We start from the raw sequence: 26,381 nt of genomic DNA, 5'->3' as shown, positions 1-26,381 counted from the left end.
CCAGCGCAAAGATCGTCCGTTCAACCTCACCACTTTCGCCTGCCCACTCTCTGGCTCACCCTTCGTCGGGTTCTGCTAAATCTCGAGCCCAAAAGTCAGACGCCAAGTCTTCGAAAAAAGAGCATTCTCGTGAAGAGTTTTTACGTACTGCAACTTCACAACCATCGGTTCCTCCTTCATCTAAACATCATACCTCCAAGAAGGCTACGAAGAAACACAGTTCCTCTCCTTCTCCGCCAAGGCGTGTCCCAACTACAGCACCATCTGGCGGAAATCGCCCTCGGCCATCTTCCGTGTCGCCGAGGCGCACAGCTGGTGGCCGGTCAACTGGCCGATCGTTGGAGGCAGGAGCTGCTCCTGACCAACCTATGGATCAGGATCTTCTGCCTTCGACTGAATGCCATTCCATGCTGTCGGTCGCAAGCTCTGAGCAGTCGTTGAGTTGACAGCACCCTTGGTCACGTTTCTCCATTTTCTGTTCACCCTATGTCCATTATCCACTGGAATATCCGCGGCATTCGCGCCAATCGGGATGAATTGTCGATCCTCTTACGATCCTACTCGCCGGTCATCTTCTGTCTTCAGGAAACAAAGCTGCGTCCCCATGACCGCTTTGTTCTCCCTCATTTTCAGTCCGTCCGATATGACCTCCCCTCTGTTGAAGGCACTCCAGCCCATGGAGGACTCATGATTCTGCTCCATGATACTCTCCATTATCACCCAATCCCGTTAAACAGTTCCTTCCAAGCTGTCGCCGTCCGTCTTTCCCTTTCTGGATACACGTTCTCTCTATGTACGGTATACATTCCATCGTCTACACCACTGGCACGAGCTGATCTCCTTCATCTTCTTGATCAGCTTCCACCCCCCCTATTTGCTGGTTGGGGACTTCAATGCCCACCACCCGCTTTGGGGATCTCCACATCCTTGTCCACGTGGCTCACTATTGCTAGACGTCTTCCACCAAGCGGATCTAGTCTGCCTCAACACTGGGGTCCCCACATTTTTGTCTGCCTCCACGGCAAATTTATCTCATTTGGACCTTGCGGTCGGTACTGTTCCGCTAGCCCGGCGCTTCGAATGGTTCGCCCTTGATGATACACACTCGAGTGACCACTTTCCATGTGTCCTTCGACTGCAGCCTCAACTGCCATATACGCGCTCGCGACGCTGGAAGTTTGCCCAAGCCGATTGGACACTTTTTTCGTCTCTAGCGACATTCGATGACCGTCGCTTTCCCAGCGTCGACGATGAGGTCACACATTTTACCGACGTTACTCTCACAGCTGCGGAACGTTCAATACCACGCACCTCCGAATTGCCCCGGCGCCCCCCAGTTCCTTGGTGGAACGAGGCATGCCGTGACACAATACGTGAGCGGCGACGTGCTCTTCGCATTTTCCGTCACCATCCTACTTTAGCCAACTGTATCCGATATAAGCAGCTCCGTGCGCGATGCCGTCGCGTCATCCGCGATAGCAAGAAGGCAAGCTGGCAATTCTTTATTAGCTCATTTAACACCTTCACTCCCTCCTCGGAAGTTTGGAGTCGGCTTCGACGGTTCTCAGGCGCGCCTAGTTTCTCCCCGGTCTCTGGGCTCACTGTCGCGCATGATACCTTAGTGGACCCCGTCGCAATTTCTAACTCATTGGGTCAGCACTTTGCTGAGATTTCGAGCTCTTCAAATTACCCGCCAGCGTTTCTCCCGAAGAAACGTGCAGCGGAAGTGCGACATCTTGCTTTCTCCTCTCAAAATCGCGAAAGCTACAATACTGTTTTCTCCATGCGCGAACTCCAACATGCACTCTCTTCTTCTCGCTCCTCCGCCCCAGGACCGGATGGTATCCATGTCCAAATGTTGCTGCATTTATCAACCCATAGCCTGCGTTGCCTCCTTCGCCTTTATAATCGAATTTGGACCGACAGTACCTTTCCCAGGCGATGGCGGGAAGCTATTGTCGTTCCCGTTCCGAAACCTGGAAAGGACAAACATCTCCCCTCTAGCTATCGCTCCATTTCTCTCACAAGTAGTGTCTGTAAGGTTTTGGAGCGTATGGTGAATTACCGTTTAGCTTGGTGGCTGGAATCCCGCAGTCTTTTAATACCAGCCCAATGCGGATTCCGACAACATCGTTCTGCCGTTGACCATCTTGTTGCTCTCTCCACTTATATCATGAACAATTTCCTCCGGAAACGCCAAACGGTAGCAATATTTTTTGATCTGGAGAGAGCATACGATACCTGTTGAAGGACAGGCATCCTCCGCACACTGTTCTCTTGGGGCTTTCGAGGCCGGCTGCCCCTTTTTCTTCGCGAATTTATGGCAGAGCGCACATTTAGGGTGCGGGTGAACACTACTCTATCCCGTACTTTCTCCCAAGAAAACGGGGTACCCCAGGGCTCCGTGCTGAGTGTTGTACTGTTTGCCATCGCCATTAATCCAATTATGGATTGTCTCCTTCCTGATGTCTCGGGCTCCCTCTTTGTGGACGATTTTGCGATCTACTACAGCTCTCAACGGATCAGCCTTCTTGAAAGACGTCTTCAAGGATGTCTCGATCGCCTCCACTCGTGGAGCATCGAAACCGGCTTCCGTTTCTCACCCAGTAAGACCGTTTGTGTTAATTTTTGGCGACGTAAGGAGTTTCTTCCGCCCTCCTTACATCTAGGTCCTGTCAACCTTCCGTTTTCCGATGTCGCTAAATTCTTGGGTCTTATGTTTGACAGAAAACTGTGCTGGTCCTCCCACGTTTCCTATCTTTCGGCTCGCTGTCTGCGTTCCCTTAACACCCTCCGTGTCCTGAATGGCACCTCTTGGGGAGCGGACCGAGTGGTCCTTCTCCGCCTCTATCGCGCCTTCGTGCGCTCGAAATTGGATTATGGAAGCATAGTCTACTCCTCTGCTCGGCCGTCTATTCTTCGGCGTCTCGACTCTATCCACCACCGTGGATTACGTTTAGTGTCTGGAGCTTTTTACACCAGCCCTGTGGAAAGCCTTTATGCTGAGACTGCTGAACCTCCGCTATCCAATCGGCGGGCAGTCCTTCTGAGTCGTTATGCTAGCCATTTGTCTTCCATGCCTGCTAATCCAGCCCATGACCTTTTTTTCGACGCCTCCCTTGATGTCGGGTATGCAGGCCGCTCCTCCTCCCTACTACCCCCGGGAGTCCGCTTCCGTCAACTGCTCCATTCTCTCTCCTTCCGCTTTCCTAAAACCTTCTTGACAACTTGGGGTACAGCTCCGCCTTGGCTCCGTCCCCGGATCGACTTGCTCAGAGACTTATGTCAATTTCCCAAGGATGGTACCCCTACACTTGTTTACCGTCGGGCATTTGCTGCTCTATGTGCACAAATGACGGAAGCCACATTTATTTACACCGATGGCTCGAAAACATCGTTAGGTGTAGGGAGTGCCTATATTGTTGGCGACACCCCAAATCACTTTCGGCTTCCCGACCAGTGTTCGGTTTATACTGCGGAGCTTTACGCTATTCTCCAGGCTGTCCACTACATCCGCCGCCATCAGCGGATACAGTACGTAATCTGCTCAGATTCTCTCAGCTCTCTCCTAAGTCTCCAAGCTCTTTACCCTGTGCACCCTCTGGTCCACCGGATTCAGGACTGTCTGCGCTTGCTCCACCTGGGGGGCGTCTCAGTGGCGTTCCTCTGGCTCCCAGGACACGCTGGTATCTGTGGAAATGAGGCGGCCGATATAGCGGCCAAGGCTGCAGTTTCTCTTCCTCGGCCAGCTATTCAGTCTCTTCCGTTTACCGATCTACGGAGCGGTTTATGTCGCCAAGTTGCTCATTTATGGCATGCGCATTGGTCAACACTTCCCCATAATAAATTGCGGGAAGTGAAAGCCCTTCCTTGCGCATGGACCTCTTCCTCCCGATCGCGTCGTCGGGAGGAGGTAATTTTAGCCAGACTCCGGATAGGGCACTGTCTTTTTAGTCATCGACATCTTTTAAGCGGTGATCCTCCCCCACTCTGTCCCCACTGCTCTCAGCCGTGGACGGTCAGACACCTTTTAATTGAATGCCCCTATTTTAATCCGTTACGCTCCCGTCTACAGCTATCGCCTGATCTATCGTCGATTTTAGCAGATGACACGCGCTCAGTTGACCGCGTTCTACAGTTTATTAGTGACAGTGAAATGACGTCAGTCATTTGAAGCTTTTTTTTGGGGGGACAACCAACCCCTTTCTATAGTGGATTTTTAAGCATTCCTTCTGCCTTTAGTTTCTCAAATTTTATGACTTTGTTCCCATTGCTGCTGATTTTAAATTTCGTTTTTTTCCTGTTTTCTACGTCACGGGCTGGGCGCTAATGACCATAGAAGTTTTGCGCCCTAAAACCACAAAAAAAAAAAAAAAAAAAAAAAAAAAAAAAAAAAAAAAAAAAAAAAAAAAAAAAAAAAATCAATCTTTCCACGCATGCTATCATCTCCAATACTAGACAGTTCTACAACATCTTTACAATGATCATCAGAATTGTTGACAAGTACACCAGTACAAGTATCATCACTTAAGTGCTTAACAGGGATAGATTCTTCCTCCATTAATTTACCTAATCCAAACTCATTAAGATTACTATCAGAACCAACATTTTCTTTGCAAACTTCTCCACCAGACTGATTATATGGACTTGAGATAGTTTCCTTCTCTAACGGAACCTCTTCAACATTCTTACAGATTCGATTACTTCTATCTTCAACACTTTCATTCATACTTTTTCTGAAGTTACTGTCAAACTGTAATTTGCTAATCTGATGTCTTCTTCTTACATTAGTTCTGTCATTTCCACTCCAATGTCTTCGATTACTCTGTCTTATGTACCTATTTTCGATGTCTCTAGGCTGGTGGTGTTTAGCCTGATTTTGGTACTTATTTCTCGCCCCAAGCTAACAGGCTCCTAATGAGGCGCTCGTCAATTTAAAATGCCTCGTCTTGGTTGGTGATTATCTAATTGTCTATTACTATTCTCCCAAGGTCTCTCCCTGTTATGTCCTCTGTTTCCATTCCCATTCCTATGGTTGATCCATCTATTATCACTCTATTGTAACCACTATTATTATTCTGATTTTCACTATCACTCCTGCCTTGATTTCCACTTTGATTCCACCCATCAGACGCCCGATTGCCATTATTTAACCTCTCATTTCTCTCAAAGGCTCTATCCAACTTATCTGCATATCTCAAGGACTGATCTACAGAGTCGTCTGGTCCATAAATCAACTCCCACTGTACTCTTTTTTGGTAATGTCCTTTTTAAGGCATCTATTTGTATTAATTCGTCAAAAGGTTTGTCTAAGTGCACTAATTTCCTCAATTGGTTTTCACAGAAACACTTTCCCTATACATCCGACCATTCAAGAACTCATTTTTAATCCTAGTGTGCTCAGATTCTGACCAAAACTTATTTAAGAACTTTGTTTGAAGTTCAATATTATGACATGGTAGAATTAACATTCTGATTGGCCCGTGAGATTGTTTCTCTATCCAAATATCGCTTAACAAATTTAATTTTAACATCTATCATGTCATTACTAAAATTATCCTGACAGTGCTGTAAATAATCAACAGGATGCAATTTCCCATCCCCTGGAAAGCATTTTAAAGGTATGCCATCCCATATACAATTAATATTTCTAACAAAATTTCTTTGCAGTGGCTACCACACTGGACTCACATTCAGGAGGACAACGGTTCAATTCCACGTCCAGCCATCCTGATTTAGGTTTTCTGTGATTTCCCTAAATCGCTCCAGGCAAATGCCGGGATGGTTCCTTTGAAAGGGCACAGCCGACTTCCTTCCCCATCCTTCCCTAATCCGATGAGACCGATGACCTCACTTTGTGGTCTCCTCCGTCAAATAACTCAACCCAACAAAATTTCTTTGAGCTACACCCTCTTGTAATTCTACAACTTTCTTACTTAACTACAACATTATTTTTACACAAATCTATTTTTTCATCACACTTCAGTTCTACATTACTTATTTGATTGGGAATGTCTGTAAATGTTATATCTGAGTTCTTTTTGTAAGCTTCTACTTTTTCTTCTGAAACTCTGCTAGTCTGAACAACCTCTATTTTAAGTTTAGAATTTTCTGCTTCTACATGTTTATCTAGTTTCTCGAATCTCTCAACATTTTTGGACAACTCTTCTGTCAAATTATTTTCTAATATATCTACCCTTTCTTCGACTGCTCCCATAAGAGTATTGAGTTCACCCTCCCCTGTCTCAACAGTAATTTTTAGTGCTGCCAAACCTTCCTGAATTTCCCTTATCTGATTAGTATTTTCAGTAACCCTATTCTTTAATTCTGCCATTTATCCACTTAATTGCTGACTTTACTGTTGACTTTGCTGACCAATATCCTGCCTAATCTGTCCCATCTGTTTCTTCACTTCTTTCATATGCTCATTAATTACATTAACAAATTATCTCCTCCTACTCTTCCCTGGGTAATTGGAGTACTTGTGGCGACGTTTTCACTGGAACCCTCTCCACCAAAACTTTGATCTACACTCGGATTACTGCTGGATGATAGTTCACGGATACTTTATTGTATGTCCGTAGTGTTTTCTGCAAATTCACAGCCTACCCGCTTCTCTTCATTCATTTTCGTGTTCTCGTTGTTATTCATCGTACACAAATGTCACACAACACTATTTAAAATCAGAAAATTAAAGAGAACAGTTACTCATCTGAATTCCAGCGGTGCAGTCTGAGAATTTGGTCCGTTATCAAGTAATGATATCCAAAACAGATGATATTGCGACCTTCCCGCAGCAGGTAATGATTTTTTCCCCCTAAACGGTCACCACAAACAATTCTGTGGGCAAAAGTTGTCGTTTAGATTTTGCACTCACGTTTTTACATAACCTGAAACACTCACTCATTAAACACAGTTCCAATTTCAGACATCAGTCTCAGCTCTACTCCACCACATGTAACGATCTTTAAACTTTACTACTTAACTTGCGTTGGCCTGTGGTTCATCGATGTTGTGGATGCTGCGAATAATGAGAACATCACGAAAATTTCAAGCTTGACAAATTATTTATTGACATCAGCTGATCGACAGAACTGACATAAGTGCAAAACAATAGACGAAACTGAGCTAAACCAAACTGAACTGCACTGACTCCTGAAGTAAACAAAACTTGACTGACTGCCCACACAGCTTCACTGTGTCGCTTTAAATACACTCCTGGAAATGGAAAAAAGAACACATTGACACCGGTGTGTCAGACCCACCATACTTGCTCCGGACACTGCGAGAGGGCTGTACAAGCAATGATCACACGCACGGCACAGCGGACACACCAGGAACCGCGGTGTTGGCCGTCGAATGGCGCTAGCTGCGCAGCATTTGTGCACCGCCGCCGTCAGTGTCAGCCAGTTTGCCGTGGCATACGGAGCTCCATCGCAGTCTTTAACACTGGTAGCATGCCGCGACAGCGTGGACGTGAACCGTATGTGCAGTTGACGGACTTTGAGCGAGGGCGTATAGTGGGCATGCGGGAGGCCGGGTGGACGTACCGCCGAATTGCTCAACACGTGGGGCGTGAGGTCTCCACAGTACATCGATGTTGTCGCCAGTGGTCGGCGGAAGGTGCACGTGCCCGTCGACCTGGGACCGGACCGCAGCGACGCACGGATGCACGCCAAGACCGTAGGATCCTACGCAGTGCCGTAGGGGACCGCACCGCCACTTCCCAGCAAATTAGGGACACTGTTGCTCCTGGGGTATCGGCGAGGACCATTCGCAACCGTCTCCATGAAGCTGGGCTACGGTCCCGCACACCGTTAGGCCCCGTCTTCCGCTCACGCCCCAACATCGTGCAGCCCGCCTCCAGTGGTGTCGCGACAGGCGTGAATGGAGGGACGAATGGAGACGTGTCGTCTTCAGCGATGAGAGTCGCTTCTGCCTTGGTGCCAATGATGGTCGTATGCGTGTTTGGCGCCGTGCAGGTGAGCGCCACAATCAGGACTGCATACGACCGAGGCACACAGGGCCAACACCCGGCATCATGGTGTGTGGAGCGATCTCCTACACTGGCCGTACACCACTGGTGATCGTCGAGGGGACACTGAATAGTGCACGGTACATCCAAACCGTCATCGAACCCATCGTTCTACCATTTCCAGACCGGCAAGGGAACTTGCTGTTCCAACAGGACAATGCACGTCCGCATGTATCCCGTGCCACCCAACGTGCTCTAGAAGGTGTAAGTCAACTACCCTGGCCAGCAAGATCTCCGGATCTGTCCCCCATTGAGCATGTTTGGGACTGGATGAAGCGTCGTCTCACGCGGTCTGCACGTCCAGCACGAACGCTGGTCCAACTGAGGTGCCAGGTGGAAATGGCATGGCAAGCCGTTCCACAGGACTACATCCAGCATCTCTACGATCGTCTCCATGGGAGAATAGCAGCCTGCATTGCTGCGAAAGGTGGATATACACTGTACTAGTGCCGACATTGTGCATGCTCTGTTGCCTGTGTCTATGAGCCTGTGGTTCTGTCAGTGTGATCATGTGATGTATCTGACCCCAGGAATGTCTCAATAAAGTTTCCCCTTCCTGGGACAATGAATTCACGGTGTTCTTATTTCAATTTCCAGGAGTGTACAATTTTAACAATTGCTATCATTGTTAATTTATTACAAAATGTAACTTACAATTAAAAACAATTTCATCTTAACTAACTGCTGTTACATTTGTACAGGTTATAATATATAATGTCAGATGACATAATATTTTTACCAACATCTTGGTTTTATGTGTGAAAATTAATTCACAATCTGATTTCAACAATTATGTTGATTTTACTTTAATTTTGTAATGAGTGACTGTATGAATTTTATTGCTAACATTTGTTCGAAGTATACAAATCGTGCTTCACCAGATTACATAAAATAAATACACATGTTTTCTCAAATACTGGAATTTCATAAATTTGGGTGGAGTAACTAACAAGAGGTAAATATCTGCATAATTTACAAGCATCATTAATTACAATGAATTACATAAGAATGAATAACGAATGAAATTACACAACCTGATGATTGTTATTTTCATTTGAATAGTAATGAGGTTTTTGTGTTAGCAAATTTACAAATTTCAATTATGGTAATTAGAGATATTAGTTATTTATGCTAACATTTCCACAGCCTCTATTTTGTTACTAAACGTGTATTAATTCAATTTCACGATTTAATATTTAATTTGGCATATGTACATATTTTTGTTGATCACAACAATCTATTAACAGTCACGATAATGTACGTCATTCCAGTATGTTCTGTATGTATTTATAAAGAATAATAGGTTTTTGGGCAAACTGAACTGAATGATACCTATAAAAATACACACAAAAGGCCTTAGGAATCACTAAATCGTACGATAAATAAATGGATGCATATAAAAAAGGTGGTATCGGACAGGTCATCATCTTGGGTGAGGCTGTTGCATAATAGGCCCTGGGCCTTGATCCAATTCATATCTGACCGTTACTTAATGGCTACATCTACTCAGGACCGTCAACTGTATTCAGCTCAAAGGTGTCTTCACTTTGTAAATAACAAGATAGCATAATCATCCCAGCCCTTAAACCAGGCGAAAACCCAATGTCTCTCGACATACCAACTGATTAGCCTCATCAACATGCTCTGCAAACTGCTCGAAAGGATTATTGCTTGCAGATTATGCTGGGTTCTCGAATTGTGGGGCCTTTTGTCCCCCTATCAGTGGAGTTTCCAAGATGGATGACCCAAAACCCATTATCTGGTTAATTTGGAAACTGCAATCCTACAATCTGTTTCTTAACACCTACACCTCATCACAGTTTTTTTTTTACTATTATAAGGCACATGACACTGCTTGGCGTCATCACATTTTACTTATCCTCCATGAACAGGACTTTCAAGGTACCCTACCCCTTTTGATTTGTCGATTTTTCTCCCTCTGGTTGTCCCTGGTGAAAGTCTGCACTTCCCCCAGCTCTTCACAGGTCCAAGAGAACAGCTTCCCACAAGGCTCTGTTCAGAGCGTCATGCTCTTCCTCATTACTATCAATGGGCTAGTGACCTATGTGGGACCACGAGTCACCCCCTGCATTTTATCTCGACGACTTTTGCATTTGGTACAACTCCCACTCAGTAGCATCAGCTAAACACCAGATCCAAGGCACCATCTGAAGGCCTCTGCTTGGACACTTTCCCATGGTTTCCAGTTCTCCCCTGAAGAATGTGGGAAAGCATTTTTGACTGTACCTAGTGGTCCATCCTGACCCAGAACTCTGTTTGGGTACCCAGCACTTGGATGTTGTTGCACTGTCCCATATTTGACTTGGTTGCCTCCTGTTTGTCAACTAGACAAGCTACATGCTGAATCTCAGCACTCCCTGCTTCATTGCGCACACCTCTTAGGGTGCAGATCATGCTACTCTTTTCCATATTTACTGAGCCCTGGTCTTGTCTCAGTTGGACTACATTTGTGAGGTTGATGTCTTAGTGGCACTGCAAGCTTTGAAATTGTTAGACCTAGTCCATCATTGTGGCATGCAAGTGGCCACTGATGCCTTCCACACTAGTCCCATAGACAGTCTCCTCATGAGGCAGAAATCTTCCCTCTTCAGTTCCTGTGGTACCAACTCTTTCAAACCTGTGCAGTTGGCATTCGACAATTCCCTGATCATCCAACAGGTCCCATTCTTTCTGCATACGAGATGTATCTACCTCCTGGTACCTTGGGATTATCAGTTGGAATATGCCCTGCAGTCCCCTGCAAGGACCTCCATCTTTCCCTAGAATTTACTCACTATATTTTCTTGTGCACACCATTTGGTTGGTACCAAGTTCACGAATTAGGGGCGATCTATTTCTAGGTCATAAAGTCTTGGTTGCCTCCATGACCTTTCAGTGTCTGTTAGGTTCAGTTCTTTAGGAGTTTCAGGGTGCTATTATCTTTCACACAGATGATTCTAAAACTGTAGATAAGATGGTCTATGCTTTTACATCTCCTGCCAGTCAGGAACACCGTTTATTGCTGAGAACATAGTGTTTTTGTGACAGAGCTGATAGTCATTAACAGAGCCCCTCCATTTTGTTAAATGGCACTCCCTGGACCGTGTTTTAATATGCAGTATCTCAGTGTACTGTCTCCAGGCCATTGACTGATGTTACTCTTGTCACCCTGTGGTCTGTGCCAGTCATGACCTCCTCACTGAATTTAGTCGTCCTGCCTACTGGGTTCTCTCTCTCTCTCTCTGAGTCACAAGTCATGTTGGTACCCCATGGAATTATTAAAAGTGCAGATTTGCTGCTGTGAATAAGACCTCTGCTCACTCAGAGATGAAACAACACCTGGTAGGCTACTGCTCCCCTCAAACTCCACACTATTTGATAGTATACTACTGCTGCATGGCATTCATCCTTCTGTTCCTCCCAGGAGGAATCCACTATCCTATGTCGCCTCTGCATCAGTCATACCAGACTAACCAATAGTTTTATTTCATGTAACAAGCTACCCCCACACTGGATGCAGGGCCTTACAGGCAGTAGCTCATATCCTGAAGGAGTGCCCCCTCATTCTGCCGTCCATGCTGAGAGTGGTCATCCAAATTCTTTGCCTCTAATATTGGCAGATAATCCACTGACACTTGAATTGGTTTTCTGTTTTCTTTTTGAAAATGGCTTATATTCTCAGATATAAGGTTTTAACGTACCAGGGTGTTTGGGTTTGGGACAGTTAAGAGCTCTCCTGCTTCATGCCGGGTCTTACCTCCATGACCAGTTCAGTTGTTCATCCCCCCTTTTCTGCTGCACTCTATTTTAGGTTTAGCTCTTTGGTGAATAGTGGGTGCTCTTTAGTGCGCTGACTATAATGGATCAGGGGTGAGATGACTTGGGGGGGGGGGGGGGGGTCGTCGCATGCAGAGCTCCAACGAACACCCACCTGCTGCCTTCCCTGTCACTCTCATCTTGTTTTTATTATTTACAGTCATTATAATGTCCATTGTGTTTTTAGCCTTCTCACTTTTACTGTTCCGAATCTCCAGACTAGAAGGCATCCTTTGCTCTGTAACTGTCTTGGCCCTTAATTGGGTTGGTGGGGTCAGATGCAGTGTGAGGTTTTTCTTATTATGGATGAGCCCTGGAAGACCCTCGTCAGCTGTGACCTATCTACCTGGCTCAATCCATATACTTCTCCATGAATTACACCTTAACTCCGGTATCAGTATTGATCTTAGTGTGTCTAATTAATGGCTCTCACCTACACTGATCATCTGAACTTGTTCCTGAGGGATGTCACTAACTCCAGAGGCCCTATCCCTCAATTAAGGGACTCATGACCTAGCTGTTTAGACCCTCAACCTCCAGCCAACCTACCAATATTATAGGAGTAGCTGTGTCAATTGAAATCAAAATAATGGTCTCAGTTCGATAACAAAAGTTTTCTCATCACAGCCAACCTAGTCACTCTTCGCCGTTTAGTGTGTCTGCATGCTATAAACAGAACTATATTGATAACTAAAAATACTAAGGAGTAAATGTCGTCAGTATATTATCACAATCACAGGGAAAAGTTAATGCAGAAACCACATGGCTTCAATAATTTCAACATACTAGCGCACAGTATTGGTAGCTAAGTTTGGTAGCGACCCAAAACAAGTGCATGTCAGTCCAAAGTCACAGAACACCAGATTTCTATCAGAACAGTTATTTCCATCAACCACCACATCCAGAAATGTCTTAGAGTAAATGATTAATAGATACTGTTTGGTTGGATGCAATTTGGGACAAAGCACTTGCTCTACAAATTGTTCCAACTTATGGTGCCTGATACCAATGCATATCAAGAAAATATGATTACCTGAAAACCAAAGCATTGCCAGTATCACATCATTTGAAAGCCGAAACACAGTCCAGCTTTATAAATTGTATAGCATTAGGTAACAAAGAATGTTTTGGAGGGAGAGTTCACATTTGTATAGTTTGGAAAAATCTGTTGTTAGAAAAACAGCCATTGAAGACAATCACATTATGTTGAGTTATGGGTCGTGCTAGTGACCAGTTTGGTTGGTGATTGTCATTCACCTGGGTTAGATTGTTCACAGTTGTATGACATAGATGTTGTGAACTCGTTAGTGAAGTTGGTAAATGATCTGCCTGTTTTCACAAGTAGTCCAGCCTCTAATATTAAGGTAAATGATGCCAGTGACATGGCTGGAATTGGTGGTAGATGGGTGTATAGGACAGGTTTTTCAATAGGTCATCCAGTAGGATATAACCCATGAAGCTGAAGTGATAGAGACAAACAAGGATTTTGCATAGATTTGTGGGCAGTGCCTTCTTGCATAGTGCAGTTATTTGCTCAGTGCAATTTAGATATTCATCTATTATTACTCGTAGACTCTTTGCTTATGAAAATAAGTTGATATTTGTCCCATTTAGAGTAAAGATCGAATTCCTAATATTTCGGACTTATGAGCCTAGAGTGACAGCCAGCACGCCATGAGTTTTGGATAGATTGAGCCTTAACCCTATATCCTGCACCCATCTTGATGGTGCTCACAGGTCTGTACTGAGATTCTTGATAGCTGTCTCCAGGTTTCTGGTTTTGCAGTTAGATACAACTGGAGGTCGTCGATGTACATGTGGTATTTGCACCAGGACAAAACTGATGACACATCATTTACATACAATGAAGAGAGTATAGAACATAGTAATGAACCCAGGGTGACTCCTGATAATATCTGCCTCCATTGTGACTTTATGGTTCTGGATATAACGCATTGCTGGCAAGGTGTCATGTATGAGAGAAACCATTGCAATGCACTTGGCGAGGGACTTTGGCAAGTAAAATGTCATAGTCAAGGGTGTCAGAGTATTTCCTGAAGTCTAGGAAGCACATGATAGTTATCTCTTGTGCATGCATGGCAATCTTCAGTCCATTTGTTACCTTTAGTAGTAAGGCAGATGTTTCACTGGGATGTTTACGGAAACATGATTGGTATTCATCTAGTCGATTGTCTGGCATTAGTTAGTTTGTTAGCTGGTCATGTGCTATATATTCTAAGGCCTTGGAAAGTGCAGGAAGAATGCAAATAGGTCAGTAATGAAAGGGCACTGTGGCAACATCCTTTGTAGGTATGTCGCAATTAGTCCCTGTTTCCAGGCCTCGGGGAAAACGTGGTTAAGGAGGGGTTGAAGATATCTGTTATAGTAGGCAGTTGCTGATCAGTAATAAGTTTCATCATTTGGGCTGTGATGCCATAATGTCAAGTAGATGCTGATGTAATATGTGTGATGACTTTTTTAATGGTATTTACGCCCATAAAGTGATCAATGCCTTTTTTTCCCTTTGTTGTTCAGTTGTAGTTGTAAGTAATGTGAAGTACTAGTGCAGTTAATCGGCTGGGCAATGGGATCAGTTGCAGCTTTTACTTTGCCTATACTTAGACCATGCAGGTTTTTCCATAGGATAGCTGGTCTATTTCTGTTATCGGTTAATTCCAGAGTTTTGCATTTCTCACAGCTTGACTGACTCTGTTCTGCTTCCGCTTGTCAGTAGTATGGTTTCCAGGCATAGGGCAAAGCTTGTATGCCCAATGTGCGATGCCTCTGGGAATCATGAGCTGTTTTAGTTCTTCAGTTAGCCAAGGTCCTGGTTTCCTTCTTACATGTTTGATCTTTAAGGGGCATATTTATGATATAGTTGAGTAAGTTTGCCAGTAAACCTATGAAGTTATTCGTTTATGTCCAATAATGGAATAGATGATGACCCCAAACTATTTCTTGCACCTCAGTTGCAAGTTCGGACAAATTAATGCCTTTGAAGTCTTGCTGTGTAGTCAGTTATGGTTTCTTTCTGGGACATTCTAGCAAGCACATCATGAAAAGTCTGGTCCCATCCCCCAAAACAACCCAACCCCAACATCATGGGGGAAATAAAGCAAGCTGAAGCAGTGACACACATGAAGAAGAGAACATCTGCTTAAATTTCACACTGGTTTGACTACCGTGTAGAAAATTTGTTAGTGTCACCAGCTATAATTATATGCTTCTATGTCGATTTGAGACTTGAAAGAGCAGTTTCGAAGCAGGCAAACCTGCCTGCTTTAGAAAGTTCGTAAAGGACACATATCGGGCACTTTCTGGTAAGAGATTTGATCTCTGCGAACATCTGTTCCACTTGTTTGTCTTCATTATTGTTGGATGTGTGTAGCACAGTAAGTAGGTACCTGGTCTAAAATTACATTCATAAAAATAAGACTAATAAAAAATTGGCATTTAGGAAATCAGTAGCTCAGACAGAATTTATGTACCAGGTTGCAGGAAAGAGTCAGTGTGTATGGAGGGTACTTGAGCTCCTGTGGTAACCATCAAGAAAGTAAAATACACAAATATGCAGGAAGATTTCTGGATTTAATGTAGTGAATTTATCAATGTAGAAGGCAAAATATAAAACACAGGAGGCTGACGGTGATCTAGGAGGGTGGGAGGTTGTTGCATAACACACAAATGGGGCTACCACTGTAATGTACCATAGACAAAGATGCAGGCATGATGCAAGGTTATATTTACAAATTTAATCTCTTTCAGTTTGGTTAAATGAACAAATTTTGATATTGTTTGCTATACAAACATACAATTTTACTTTCATTTGCTTTTTACTTACTTTTGCAGGTCGGCATATATCTTGACAGTGATGGCAGAAATTGATATCATGAGAGGTTCTTTTGCTAATGCAAACGTGAAGTTGTCAGCCTTGCACTCATTTTATATATCTGAATTGTGGTTGCAGCATTCATGTAATACACAACCAGTAAAGGATTCTCCTACTTACATGCATAAACTATGTGAAGAAATGACTAACATGTCAATAACCACATCAGATAATGTACAGAAAATAATAGATTTTCAGCTTGATACTCAAACACGAAGAGAGATAGTACTAGCCACCTCAGTAACAAGAACAAGTGGAAAAGAACTTTCATCACCAGTATGTCAACATCATCATGAAAAACGCCTATCAATGCACCCACCTTCATCATACTGTCAGTGTTACTCTTGTAATAATCTTCTCAGTCATGGTGTTCTGCTGCACTACATCATGGTAATGGCATTGTTCAACCATTTTTCTGGTAATTCAAAGACAACCCTAGAGTTTTTTGAAGATGGTTTATCAGTGTGCAATGCATTGTATAAAATCCAAAAACATGGTGTACAAGAAATGAACCAAATTATGTTGTACATACTACAAGGCATGGAAAAAAACAGCACACTGCCAAGCTCTCTTGTAGAAAAAATTAAGACATTTGTTCATTGTTATGCAAAGTTTTTGTCGCAGAATAAGAAACATGAGGAGGCTAAAGCTTTGTATCAGGCAATGGCATGTTTTGAGCAACGTGCTAATGATAAGTCGTACTGCATGCCAACTTTCTTGGAGCATCAATTCGCACTGAAGCTTCTTTCCCTTGGAGACAATCCACTGCTGGACACATCCGTGTATAAATCCCGTAAGTATTTATATATATATAAAAAGAGGTTGTAATTATATCTTTGTGATTCTTCTAATCAGTTAACAGTTATTATGTTGAAAGTGTTATAGTTGATCATATATTAAGCCACAGTTCACTTTTAACATAACAATTACCAATTTCAGTATTGGACCAGTCACAGATTTTTGAGCAATTACAGTGTACACATAGACGTCATCGCCATTGTTGGCTGCTTCAACATTTAAAGCGTACCAACTCTAGTTGCTTATAAGAAGGCTGATGTCACACTTGGGTCCAACAGTGCTTCAAACAGCAAGGTGTTGACACATGTGAAATAAAGGCCAAAGCTCAGAAGTTCATGTGATATGTATAAGATGAGTCAGTGATGTCACATTGGCACCGAATTTTATCCCAATTCTGCCCAGTGCCACAATGGACGTGTCACACAATCTGGAAGTTGTTACAAACCCTGTTACCCACATTTCACCCCTTCTTTTGACTACTTTGCGATGGAAGTCAGAACCATGGTGCCCAGCTTTGAAATTGTGTGGTTTTATTATGAGTGGCTGAGAAAAACATTACAGACAGTCCAACACTCAGAACCAACAGGAAAAGGCCACAGGGCAGGTACAAAGGGCATCAGTGAAACCACCGCTTTTCCTGGGGCATTGATTCCCACACCTTTCGCAGTTGAAAGTAACAGTTCGCAGTGCGATGAGCAACATGTATGTTCTACACAGCCTTTAACACTGCTGACACCCTTGGGCATTTCAGCCCTTCCTGAAGGAAATTGTGGGGCTGCATGACTTTCAAATGTGATCATACCCATTTGGAGCACAGCATTACCACAATTTTTGCTCTTATGTACAGGTTGGAACCACTATGGACCATTCAAAACTATCTGACAAAATTTGTATATGATCTGAAGTAGCTAAGGGTGTTACCCATCCATTTTACTGAGAATTTTAAAAATATACCTGCACAAACAGAACCTGTGATGAAGGCCTAGGCACTTACAGACCTGTAGTAACACTATACAGTAAAATTCTTTGTTACACTGTCAGTTCTTACCAGTCAAAGTTACAGCAGTTTAACTCAAGACTAAGACAATGAAAAATTCCCAGAATTCTAAACAAATTTCGGGTTTTCTCCCAGATAATAAAATTTCCAGTTGTCCTGGAGTGTATACACCCTGTATATAGCAAAGAAAACCTGCAGAAGCACAAATAACAACAAAAGTCTGTACATAGCCATGAGAAATGTCAAAGGCAGATTATTAACATCCTACTTACAAGGCCAAAAAAGGAAAACACAAAAATCATATGTATACAGGGTACACGATTTAACATGCAAACAACTCGAGCAGCGCAATACATGTACCAGAATACCCTGTAGCAATACAGAATATACCCATAATATCAGTGTCATTCTTGTCAGAGCGACATCAGGTAATGCAAGAGCAGTAGGGCATTGACAAAAGAGTAGTGTAGCCTGCCTGCAGGCACCTGCTATTCTTGTCACAGGTTCTGTTTGAAAAGATACTTTTTTAAGGTGCTCTGGAAAGGCTGATAGGTGCCACTGCCACCAAGAGTTTTGCAGAACTGAGGGGTCTTAGAAGGCCGCCCCGCTGTTTATTTCATGCCTATGTCAGTGTCACAACCCCCTCACCCTGTAGTCATGCACCACAGGAGAACGCGAACTAGGAGGGATGAAAAATCATAAGCACCCTTTGCTGCTTTGAATCACATTCAGGATTTGTCAAATGGTGTTGAACGGTGTCTTGTGGTTCCAACCTGTAAACAAGAGCAAAAATTGTAGTTGCACTGTGCTCCAAATGGGTCAGATTATGTGTAATGGGGCTGTAGCCCCACAATGTCCTTAAAGAAGGGATGAAATATCTGAGACTGTAAGATCATCACACTGGGAACTTGGTTTTTGACCATGAAGTGTGTGGGAATCAACACCCCACAGAAAGTGGTGGCTTCATTGAGGTCCTTTATGCCGTCCTCTGAGGGCTTTTTGTATCAATTCTGAGGGGTGGTGTATCACTCGTAAGAAAACTGCATGATTTCAACACAGTGTACTCAACCTCCATCCCAGAGACATTGGAAAAGGTGTGAAATTTGGGTAAGAGGAGCTGTCATGTTGGGCAAAATGTTTGAAATTCGGTGCCAATGTGAGATCATTAACACACCTTACATGAACTTCTGAGCTGTGGCCTTTCTTCGCGTGACTAAAACCTTGCTGTTTGAAGCATCGTCGAGCCCAAGTGTGACATCTTAGGGCGCCACACTTTTGCACCATTGCAGGGGAAGGTTGTATGCAACTTGAAGTCTTAATTTCAAATTTAAGCATTGCAATACGTGGCAATTACGGGGTTTCGAAAAAGTGATCCTGTAATTCTGTTGTCCAGTGTATTTTAATTTTTTTGTTTCACAATTTTTAAAATTGTTGGCAGTTGCTGCCAGAAGTTGTATTTGATTTTTATAACAGTTGTCAATAGTGTACTCTGTTTTCTTATGTTAATATGAAGTTTTGGTATTAGTTTGGTAAATTATTGTTAGTTGCCCATTTTTTGATAACATTACCCCATTAATCTACATATCTGTTGTCGTATGAAAAACCATGTGTGGGATATAGCTGAAAATACTTCTTCCTGTTACACTGTAATCCACTAATGGCTACTGTTTTGCATGTATACGTGATCACATATAGGATGTACCAAACTTACACAGATGGTGGAGGAGCACAAAAATAATATTTTAAGACAGAAAACAGTGCTCACAAATGAATATCTCGGATCAACCAAGAGAAACATTGGTAGGGCATGTTTTTGTAAACTTATTATGTTTCATAACAAACAATTGCATGTCATATCAACATTGGTGGCACTACCCTGAAAAACAATTGACAATGATCTCTGATATGTCCACAGTGGAATTAAGTACTGTTCTCAGTGGATGACTGGTTGTCAGAAATGGAGCATCAGTTACAATACGAATTTGCACTTATGCATGTAACGTATGGTGCAACAGAATGTAGTTCTCAAGAAGTCAAACAAATACAGAAATATGTTTCACAATAGGCATTTTCATAATCCAAAGAAATTTATTACTGCAAACAGAAACCGAATTTTTTAGGCCATAGATAGCTGACCAAGAATATTTTTTCACAGTAGAGTTTGAGCTGATGGTGTTGGTTATGTAGAAGAGTGAGTCAGCAGTAACACCCGTCAACTTCTCCTCTAAATACTCTTTTTGCAGTATGGAAAGAATGGTAGAGCAGAAATGACACCCCCATCATAAACATCATGTACAAGCAATGAGGGCTAATGAATTTGACTCAATAATTCAGTGCAGATAATGAATCGTTTTGTAATTATCTTGAAGCTGAAAGTCATCAGTCTCAACAGCTGCTGTGAGTTCAATTTGTTGCTAAGTATAAGGTTTATTTTTTTTTTTTTTTTTTTTTTGAAGTTAAAAAATTAAATAGGAAGTTTCAACCATTGGTTTCTGGTCTCAAAGTGCTCAGTTTTAAACCCTCTATAATTTATATCATTTTGATCTGGAAGGTTTGAGATACTCGGTATACTTCATGAGAAACTTTTGTGAAGCTGTGAATAGAATTATATTGTTTTCTCAGTTAGAAAGTCTTGACTACCAAAATCATTTCCAATATCTGAAGTAATGAATTGTGTTTCAGGTGTGGTAGACGTAATAACTGACATGTCATCAACAAAAACGCCAGATAGAGCACCAGCAGTCACTCAGCTTACCCCTGTGATGCGGTACACATCAAAGGAAGTCGACTCAGAATTTCGCAGTAACATGCATCGTTTGCGCAGTGGTCAACACAAAATTCTGTTTGATATGGATGAGGAAGCAGATAGCCAGTGCAGTGTAAATGTGAGAGAAGAAAAATGGCAAAAGAAAGTCCAGGAATATAGTGATATTTTAAACATAAAGAAAAGTGAAGTAGTTGTTACAAAATGTGGAGGGAGTCAAAATGTTTTGTCAGATGTAGACAGAAATGCATCAAGTGCAATTATAGATGATACAGTTACTCCATGTAGAAGACAGAAGGTTAAGTCCAGGCAGCTTTCATCTCAGTCTTCTGATGAAATGGATAATTATGTGTCTCAGTTGATATGTTTGTCACCCTTAAAGGAAAATTTTAATAAGAATATTTGTGATGATAGGGACCATAAAAGTAACATACCATCTAATTTAAGTAACCAAAAACTGAGGCATGTAAAATCTAGTAAGGTGTCAAAAGTAAGAAATATTGAGTCAGTAACCACTGCAAGCAAAAGTGATGCTCTTGAGCTAATTACATCAACTACAACAAAATCAACAGTATTTAAGTCCCCTCAGTATGTACCACACAAGCAGAAACCAAAATCAACGTCAAAAACTCTACTTGGCGTAGGAGAGCACTCAGTTCTTGCACCTAGAAGAACTAGGCAAAGAAAATTTTCCAGTCACTCTTCTGATGAAAATGAAAGCCAAATACCTAAATTTCTTCTTAATTCACCACTAAAAGACAGTGGTAATGCAGAGCATGGTGTTAAAAATATCAAAAAAGTTGCCAAAAGAACTACAGCATGCCATAAGAGTACTGGGATTAAAATCTTCTCTGAATGTTCAGATATAAATTCTGACTGTACAGAAGGTAAAGTTATGCAAAATAAATGTAAAAGCAAACGTAAAGCACAATTGTAATTGCTTTTTATAATGTTACTAACCAGCACCAATGAAAAGGAAGGTTCTCAATGGACAGTTGCATTAATTAGCTGCTGGGTAAAACTGGCCTGTAAATACATCAGTTCTACTGCGTACAAATACCCATTTTACATGAACTAGAGTAAGTACTAATGATTATTTCTGTATTATCACAGTTAAGTAGTGATGAAGGTTTGACTGTATATTACTGTTTCAATAAATATTTGTATTTATAATGAATGTTTTTGCAGTATTTGTTTGTGTCTGACATTATTATTATTATTATTATTATTATTTCTTTACTTTCTCAGACGTTAAGTCTGGTTAAAAATGGGAAGTGACGCGGACCTTGATCAAGCGTCACTTCCTTTTAACTGTACGGTATATGTTATATTGCATTTAGGAACTTTCGGGTAATTGAACATGTATCAATAATTACGGATTTCTGTAATTGTATATATAAGTTTGGATGTAGCTGTATTGTATTGATGTACTGGTGGATATTGTGTGGTATGACTCCTGTAGTTGATAGTATAATTGGTATAATGTCAACTTTATCCTGATGCCACATGTCCTTGACTTCCTCAGCCAGTTGGATGTATTTTTCAATTTTTTCTCCTGTTTTCTTTTGTATATTTGTTGTATTGGGTATGGATATTTCGATTAGTGTGTTAATTTCTTCTTCTTATTGGTGAGTATGATGTCAGGTTTGTTATATGGTGTTGTTTTATCTGTTATAATGGTTCTGTTCCAGTATAATTTGTATTCATCATTCTCCAGTACATTTTGTGGTGCATACTTGTATGTGGGAACGTGTTGTTTTATAAGTTTATGTTGTAAGGCAAGCTGTTGATGTATTATTTTTGCTACATTGTCATGTCTTCTGGGGTATTCTGTATTTGCTAGTATTGTACATCCACTTGTGATGTGATCTACTGTTTCTATTTGTTGTTTGCAAAGTCTGCATTTATCTGTTGTGGTATTGGGATCTTTAATAATATGCTTGCTGTAATATCTGGTGTTTATTGTTTGATCCTGTATTGCAATCATGAATCCTTCCGTCTCACTGTATATATTGCCTTTTCTTAGCCATGTGTTGGATGCGTCTTGATCGATGTGTGGCTGTGTTAGATGATACGGGTGCTTGCCATGTAGTGTTTTCTTTTTCCAATTTACTTTCTTCGTATCTGTTGATGTTACGTGATCTAAAGGGTTGTAGAGGTGGTTATGAAATTGCAGTGGTGTAGCCGATGTATTTATATGAGTGATTGCTTTGTGTATTTTGCTAGTTTCTGCTCGTTCTAGAAAGAATTTTCTTAAATTGTCTACCTGTCCATAATGTAGGTTTTTTATGTCGATGAATCCCCTTCCTCCTTCCTTTCTGCTTAATGTGAATCTTTCTGTTGCTGAATGTATGTGATGTATTCTATATTTGTGGCATTGTGAACGTGTAAGTGTATTGAGTGCTTCTAGGTCTGTGTTACTCCATTTCACTACTCCAAATGAGTAGGTCAATATTGGTATAGCATAAGTATTTATAGCTTTTGTCTTGTTTCTTGCTGTCAATTCTGTTTTCAGTATTTTTGTTAGCCTTTGTCTATATTTTTCTTTTAGTTCTTCTTTAATATTTGTATTATCTATTCCTATTTTTTGTCTGTATCCTAGATATTTATAGGCATCTGTTTTTTCCATCGCTTCTGTGGTGTCACTGTGGTTATTCAATATGTAATCTTCTTGTTTAGTGTGTTTTCCCTTGACTATGCTATTTTTCTTACATTTGTCTGTATTATTATTATTATTATTATTATTATTATTATTATTATTATTTACCATTGCATTTATGTATGTGAGTCACCTATTTCTTGTCAACTGACTCTTGCTGACTATGGGAGTATTTCAACATCATGTAAACAGTTCATAGAATGAGATGCCATGTGTGGATGAGCTTTGTCCAGTTGCAAAATGGCTCTGTGATACTGTCACGTGAGAGGTAACACATGATAACTCAGGATGTCTGTGATGTGCTGTTGTGCCATAGAAGCTCTCCCAATCACTACCATCTGTGACGTGAAGTCATACCTGATTGCTCCTCACACCAATATACCAGGAGTAACACATGATGATACCAGGTATAACATCTCAGTGACTCTCCAGAATATTGGAAGAATGTGACCTCTCCCCAGGTTACCACCATACTTGCTGGTGATCATCCATGGTAGCGCAGAACCAAGACGCATCACTGAACACAATACAAAGCCATTTATCAGTGGTCCACGCTTCCCAATCATGGCACTACTGATTCCCTAGACTGGCTGCTGCTAGACTTCTCAACTAATGATGTAGGATGACACAGTATGTTGCAGGGAATCCATTACTTGTTCTCAAATGGTAGGTGCCAATATGTGAAGGTTACAGTGTGCTTAGTGAACACTGCTGTGATCCTCCCTTTTGGTGGGCAGACGTGGTTGACTGGAACTTTGCACAATGAGTATGCCTGCCTTCACATTCCCATGCAGTCCAGTATGGGGCCACTGTCACATCTGAATACCCACAAGACTGGGTATTGTACAAGTCAATCAGCCAGCCAAATGAGGATCCACAATGAGGCCCCTTTAAAACACTCATATGAGCTGATAATGCTGTCTCCCATGACTGCACAACATCTTTGTGTCCATCACAGTGATCACACAACATTAATGCTGCCCACAGGCCTTAAATATCTTATCAGGTTTGGGTAAAAACATGAAACACTACCGCACTCTGGTGGCTGTAATATTATGTGTTATAACTGTAAAATTGCATAAAGAAAAACTACCCAAGTTTGATGAATGATATACACCAACCTCTTATCTGCACTTAAAGCCAAAACTGCTCTAAGACAATCTGTGTTGAGATATGGTTGCAGACATTACAGTGGAACAAGATGTCTAACTGTTCTGAAATTGTTCATTCTTCTTCTGGTATAGGACCACCAGAAAATGAATGGAAAAATTGGAAGCTCCCAATAATGCTCAGTTATGAGTTATTGATTGAGAATATCATACTTAACATAATAAAAGCTCCAACAATAAAAAGGACAAAGCAGATGTCACTATGATCAGTGACTATCAGTGAATTGCCATCCATCTCAGTTCTTCTGTCAGCATTTGGCAATCATTTTCAAAGTGGATTATGCAAGGCAATGCTTGCAATCGATTCTGTGATCAGTTCATAGCACTTCCCATCCTACAACTGTGATGATGAGTCTTCTGAATGTGTGTCAGCAATTTCGGATAAGTTCTCTGGACAGAATATTAGTCACTCCCCCTCAAGAGCATACTTATTGCTTTGGAATTGTGCAGAACTGATACCAGGTAGTCATATGGCTTTCCAGTACTGATGTGATGTAAAGCCGTGTGAAATGAAGTGAAGAGTTTGTGTCACTTGGTTGTATGGACTCATCACAATAAGATGGGGCCACATGAATACAGGATTTAATTACCTAAAGGAACAATTGTGTTAGGACATGACCAAGACCATATTGTGACTGAAGCTGCCCAATTTGTTGGTTTATCAACATTTCTGCAAGGAATGGTGCACCCACTTGCTGCCATATAACCAGTGTAAAGAACTGTGGCCATCAAAAGATACCAACCAACAGGGACCGCATATGAGTTTCACACCTTGTCAATGAAAATTGGTATCAGATCTAACAGTAATTGTTGCAGTCAGTGAATGCAAACCCATCTCAATCAGTTTGCAAGAGAACGTTCCAAAAGGAACAGCATGCCGTGGCCATTTGGAGTTGGGTACCTCACAAAATAACTTCGTTCACAGCCACTAATTAAGCTGCACATCTTCATTGGGCCAAACAAGAAAGAAACAAGGCAGAAGTGATGTGTAGGCTGGCCCAACAAGTTGTGATTTTGCCCCATTTTCAGACGTCCTCATGAATTTCAGTAACCATCAATGGTTTGACTGATGTAGATACCCAATGGGTTTATCAGGAACATTTAACTAGATACCCTGTGTATTAATTTAAATGGTGGTTACAGTTGCCAATATGTTGTTCTTGAAAAGTTAAGCAAGTATTTGTAGAAGCAACCTACACTATGCACTGATGTCGCTTCATGATGGAATCTCCTCGCCCAAGCTTCAACCCGACATCGTAAAAGTGTGTGCAACATTTTAATTACATGGTTCCAGAAAAAAATTTTCAGCAGTGGGAATGTTGAATTGAACAAAATTTGCGACTGAGTGAAAATGCACCTTTATGAGCTACGGCAATTAATGAGAAGTGAGCAGCTGGAGGTGTCTGCTCTTAAATTTTGGGCTACCGACTTCCAGGATCAACAGCAACTACCGAGAGGGGTCAAATGAGACCCCATGCAGTAATAATGATTCTTCTGTGAATACAGAGTTTAAGACAATACCTGTTTTCATATTTTGATCTCTCTGATACACACACAAGAAATAGAATTCCATATTTAGAAAATGTTACACTAGTTAAACTAATCCTAATGCAACAAAACAAAAACAAGAATACTGCTGAATACAGAAAGAAAGAACTATCAAATTTCCAAGAATTTGTGCACTTTGTTGTCACTGCATGGAACACACACAGTTTTGTAATTTTCTTCAATGTTATGTGTATATACATTTTTTTCCATATATCACGGGATACACTACCCTTTCTGTCAAACTTTCTTGGATGCAGCTGACACTGGCTTGTTTTGAAAGCTGGGCTTTAGCATGATGTTCACTGTCTTCTCTTCCTGTAGCCCTGGTTCTGAAACAAGATTTTTCATTGCAGTTATTATCATCTTTGCAAGTCCTGCGGGTCATTCAGGTACTCATTTTACTTTTGGTATGATTAACTCCTTGCCGAGATTCAGCAGAAAATTTCTCCTTTCAAGTATAGAACTTGATGAAGAAGCTGCTTTCTTTTCCCCATGATATATAAGCATTCAGGCACCCTATATCGAGGGTTGAGGATTAAGAGATGTGACCATCTTCTTGTGGTTCTTTTCACAGATAGGCGTTAATCATCTTGCCCATTGTATCGACACCTCCTTCGGTGGTCTTATAATGAAAAATATCTGGTTTTAGCTTTCAGTATCGCCTCCTACATTCATGTGAAATCACAGCGCCATTCTTCATCAGGGC

The 26,381-nt window shown here is 41.7% G+C and overlaps 1 protein-coding gene across 1 annotated transcript in view; it reads left to right on the top strand.

Annotated features, from left to right (window-relative positions):
• Window positions 1-21,489, top strand: part of LOC124615904 — a 295,777-nt gene extending 274,288 nt beyond the window's left edge. Inside the window, exons 15-16 of the mRNA XM_047144080.1 lie at window positions 15,701-16,533; window positions 20,218-21,489. Coding sequence (XP_047000036.1) covers window positions 15,701-16,533; window positions 20,218-21,236 — 1,852 coding nt within the window. The 3' untranslated portion in view covers window positions 21,237-21,489. The remainder of the gene's footprint in view (window positions 1-15,700; window positions 16,534-20,217) is intronic.
• The last annotated feature ends 4,892 nt before the right edge of the window (window positions 21,490-26,381 follow it).

The sequence above is a fragment of the Schistocerca americana genome, chromosome 5, assembly GCF_021461395.2.
Source record: "Schistocerca americana isolate TAMUIC-IGC-003095 chromosome 5, iqSchAmer2.1, whole genome shotgun sequence".
NCBI classification, from domain to species: Eukaryota; Metazoa; Arthropoda; class Insecta; order Orthoptera; family Acrididae; genus Schistocerca; species Schistocerca americana.
The sequence above is the reverse complement of the archived record's forward strand: the minus strand, read 5'-3'. Positions and strand labels throughout refer to the sequence as shown.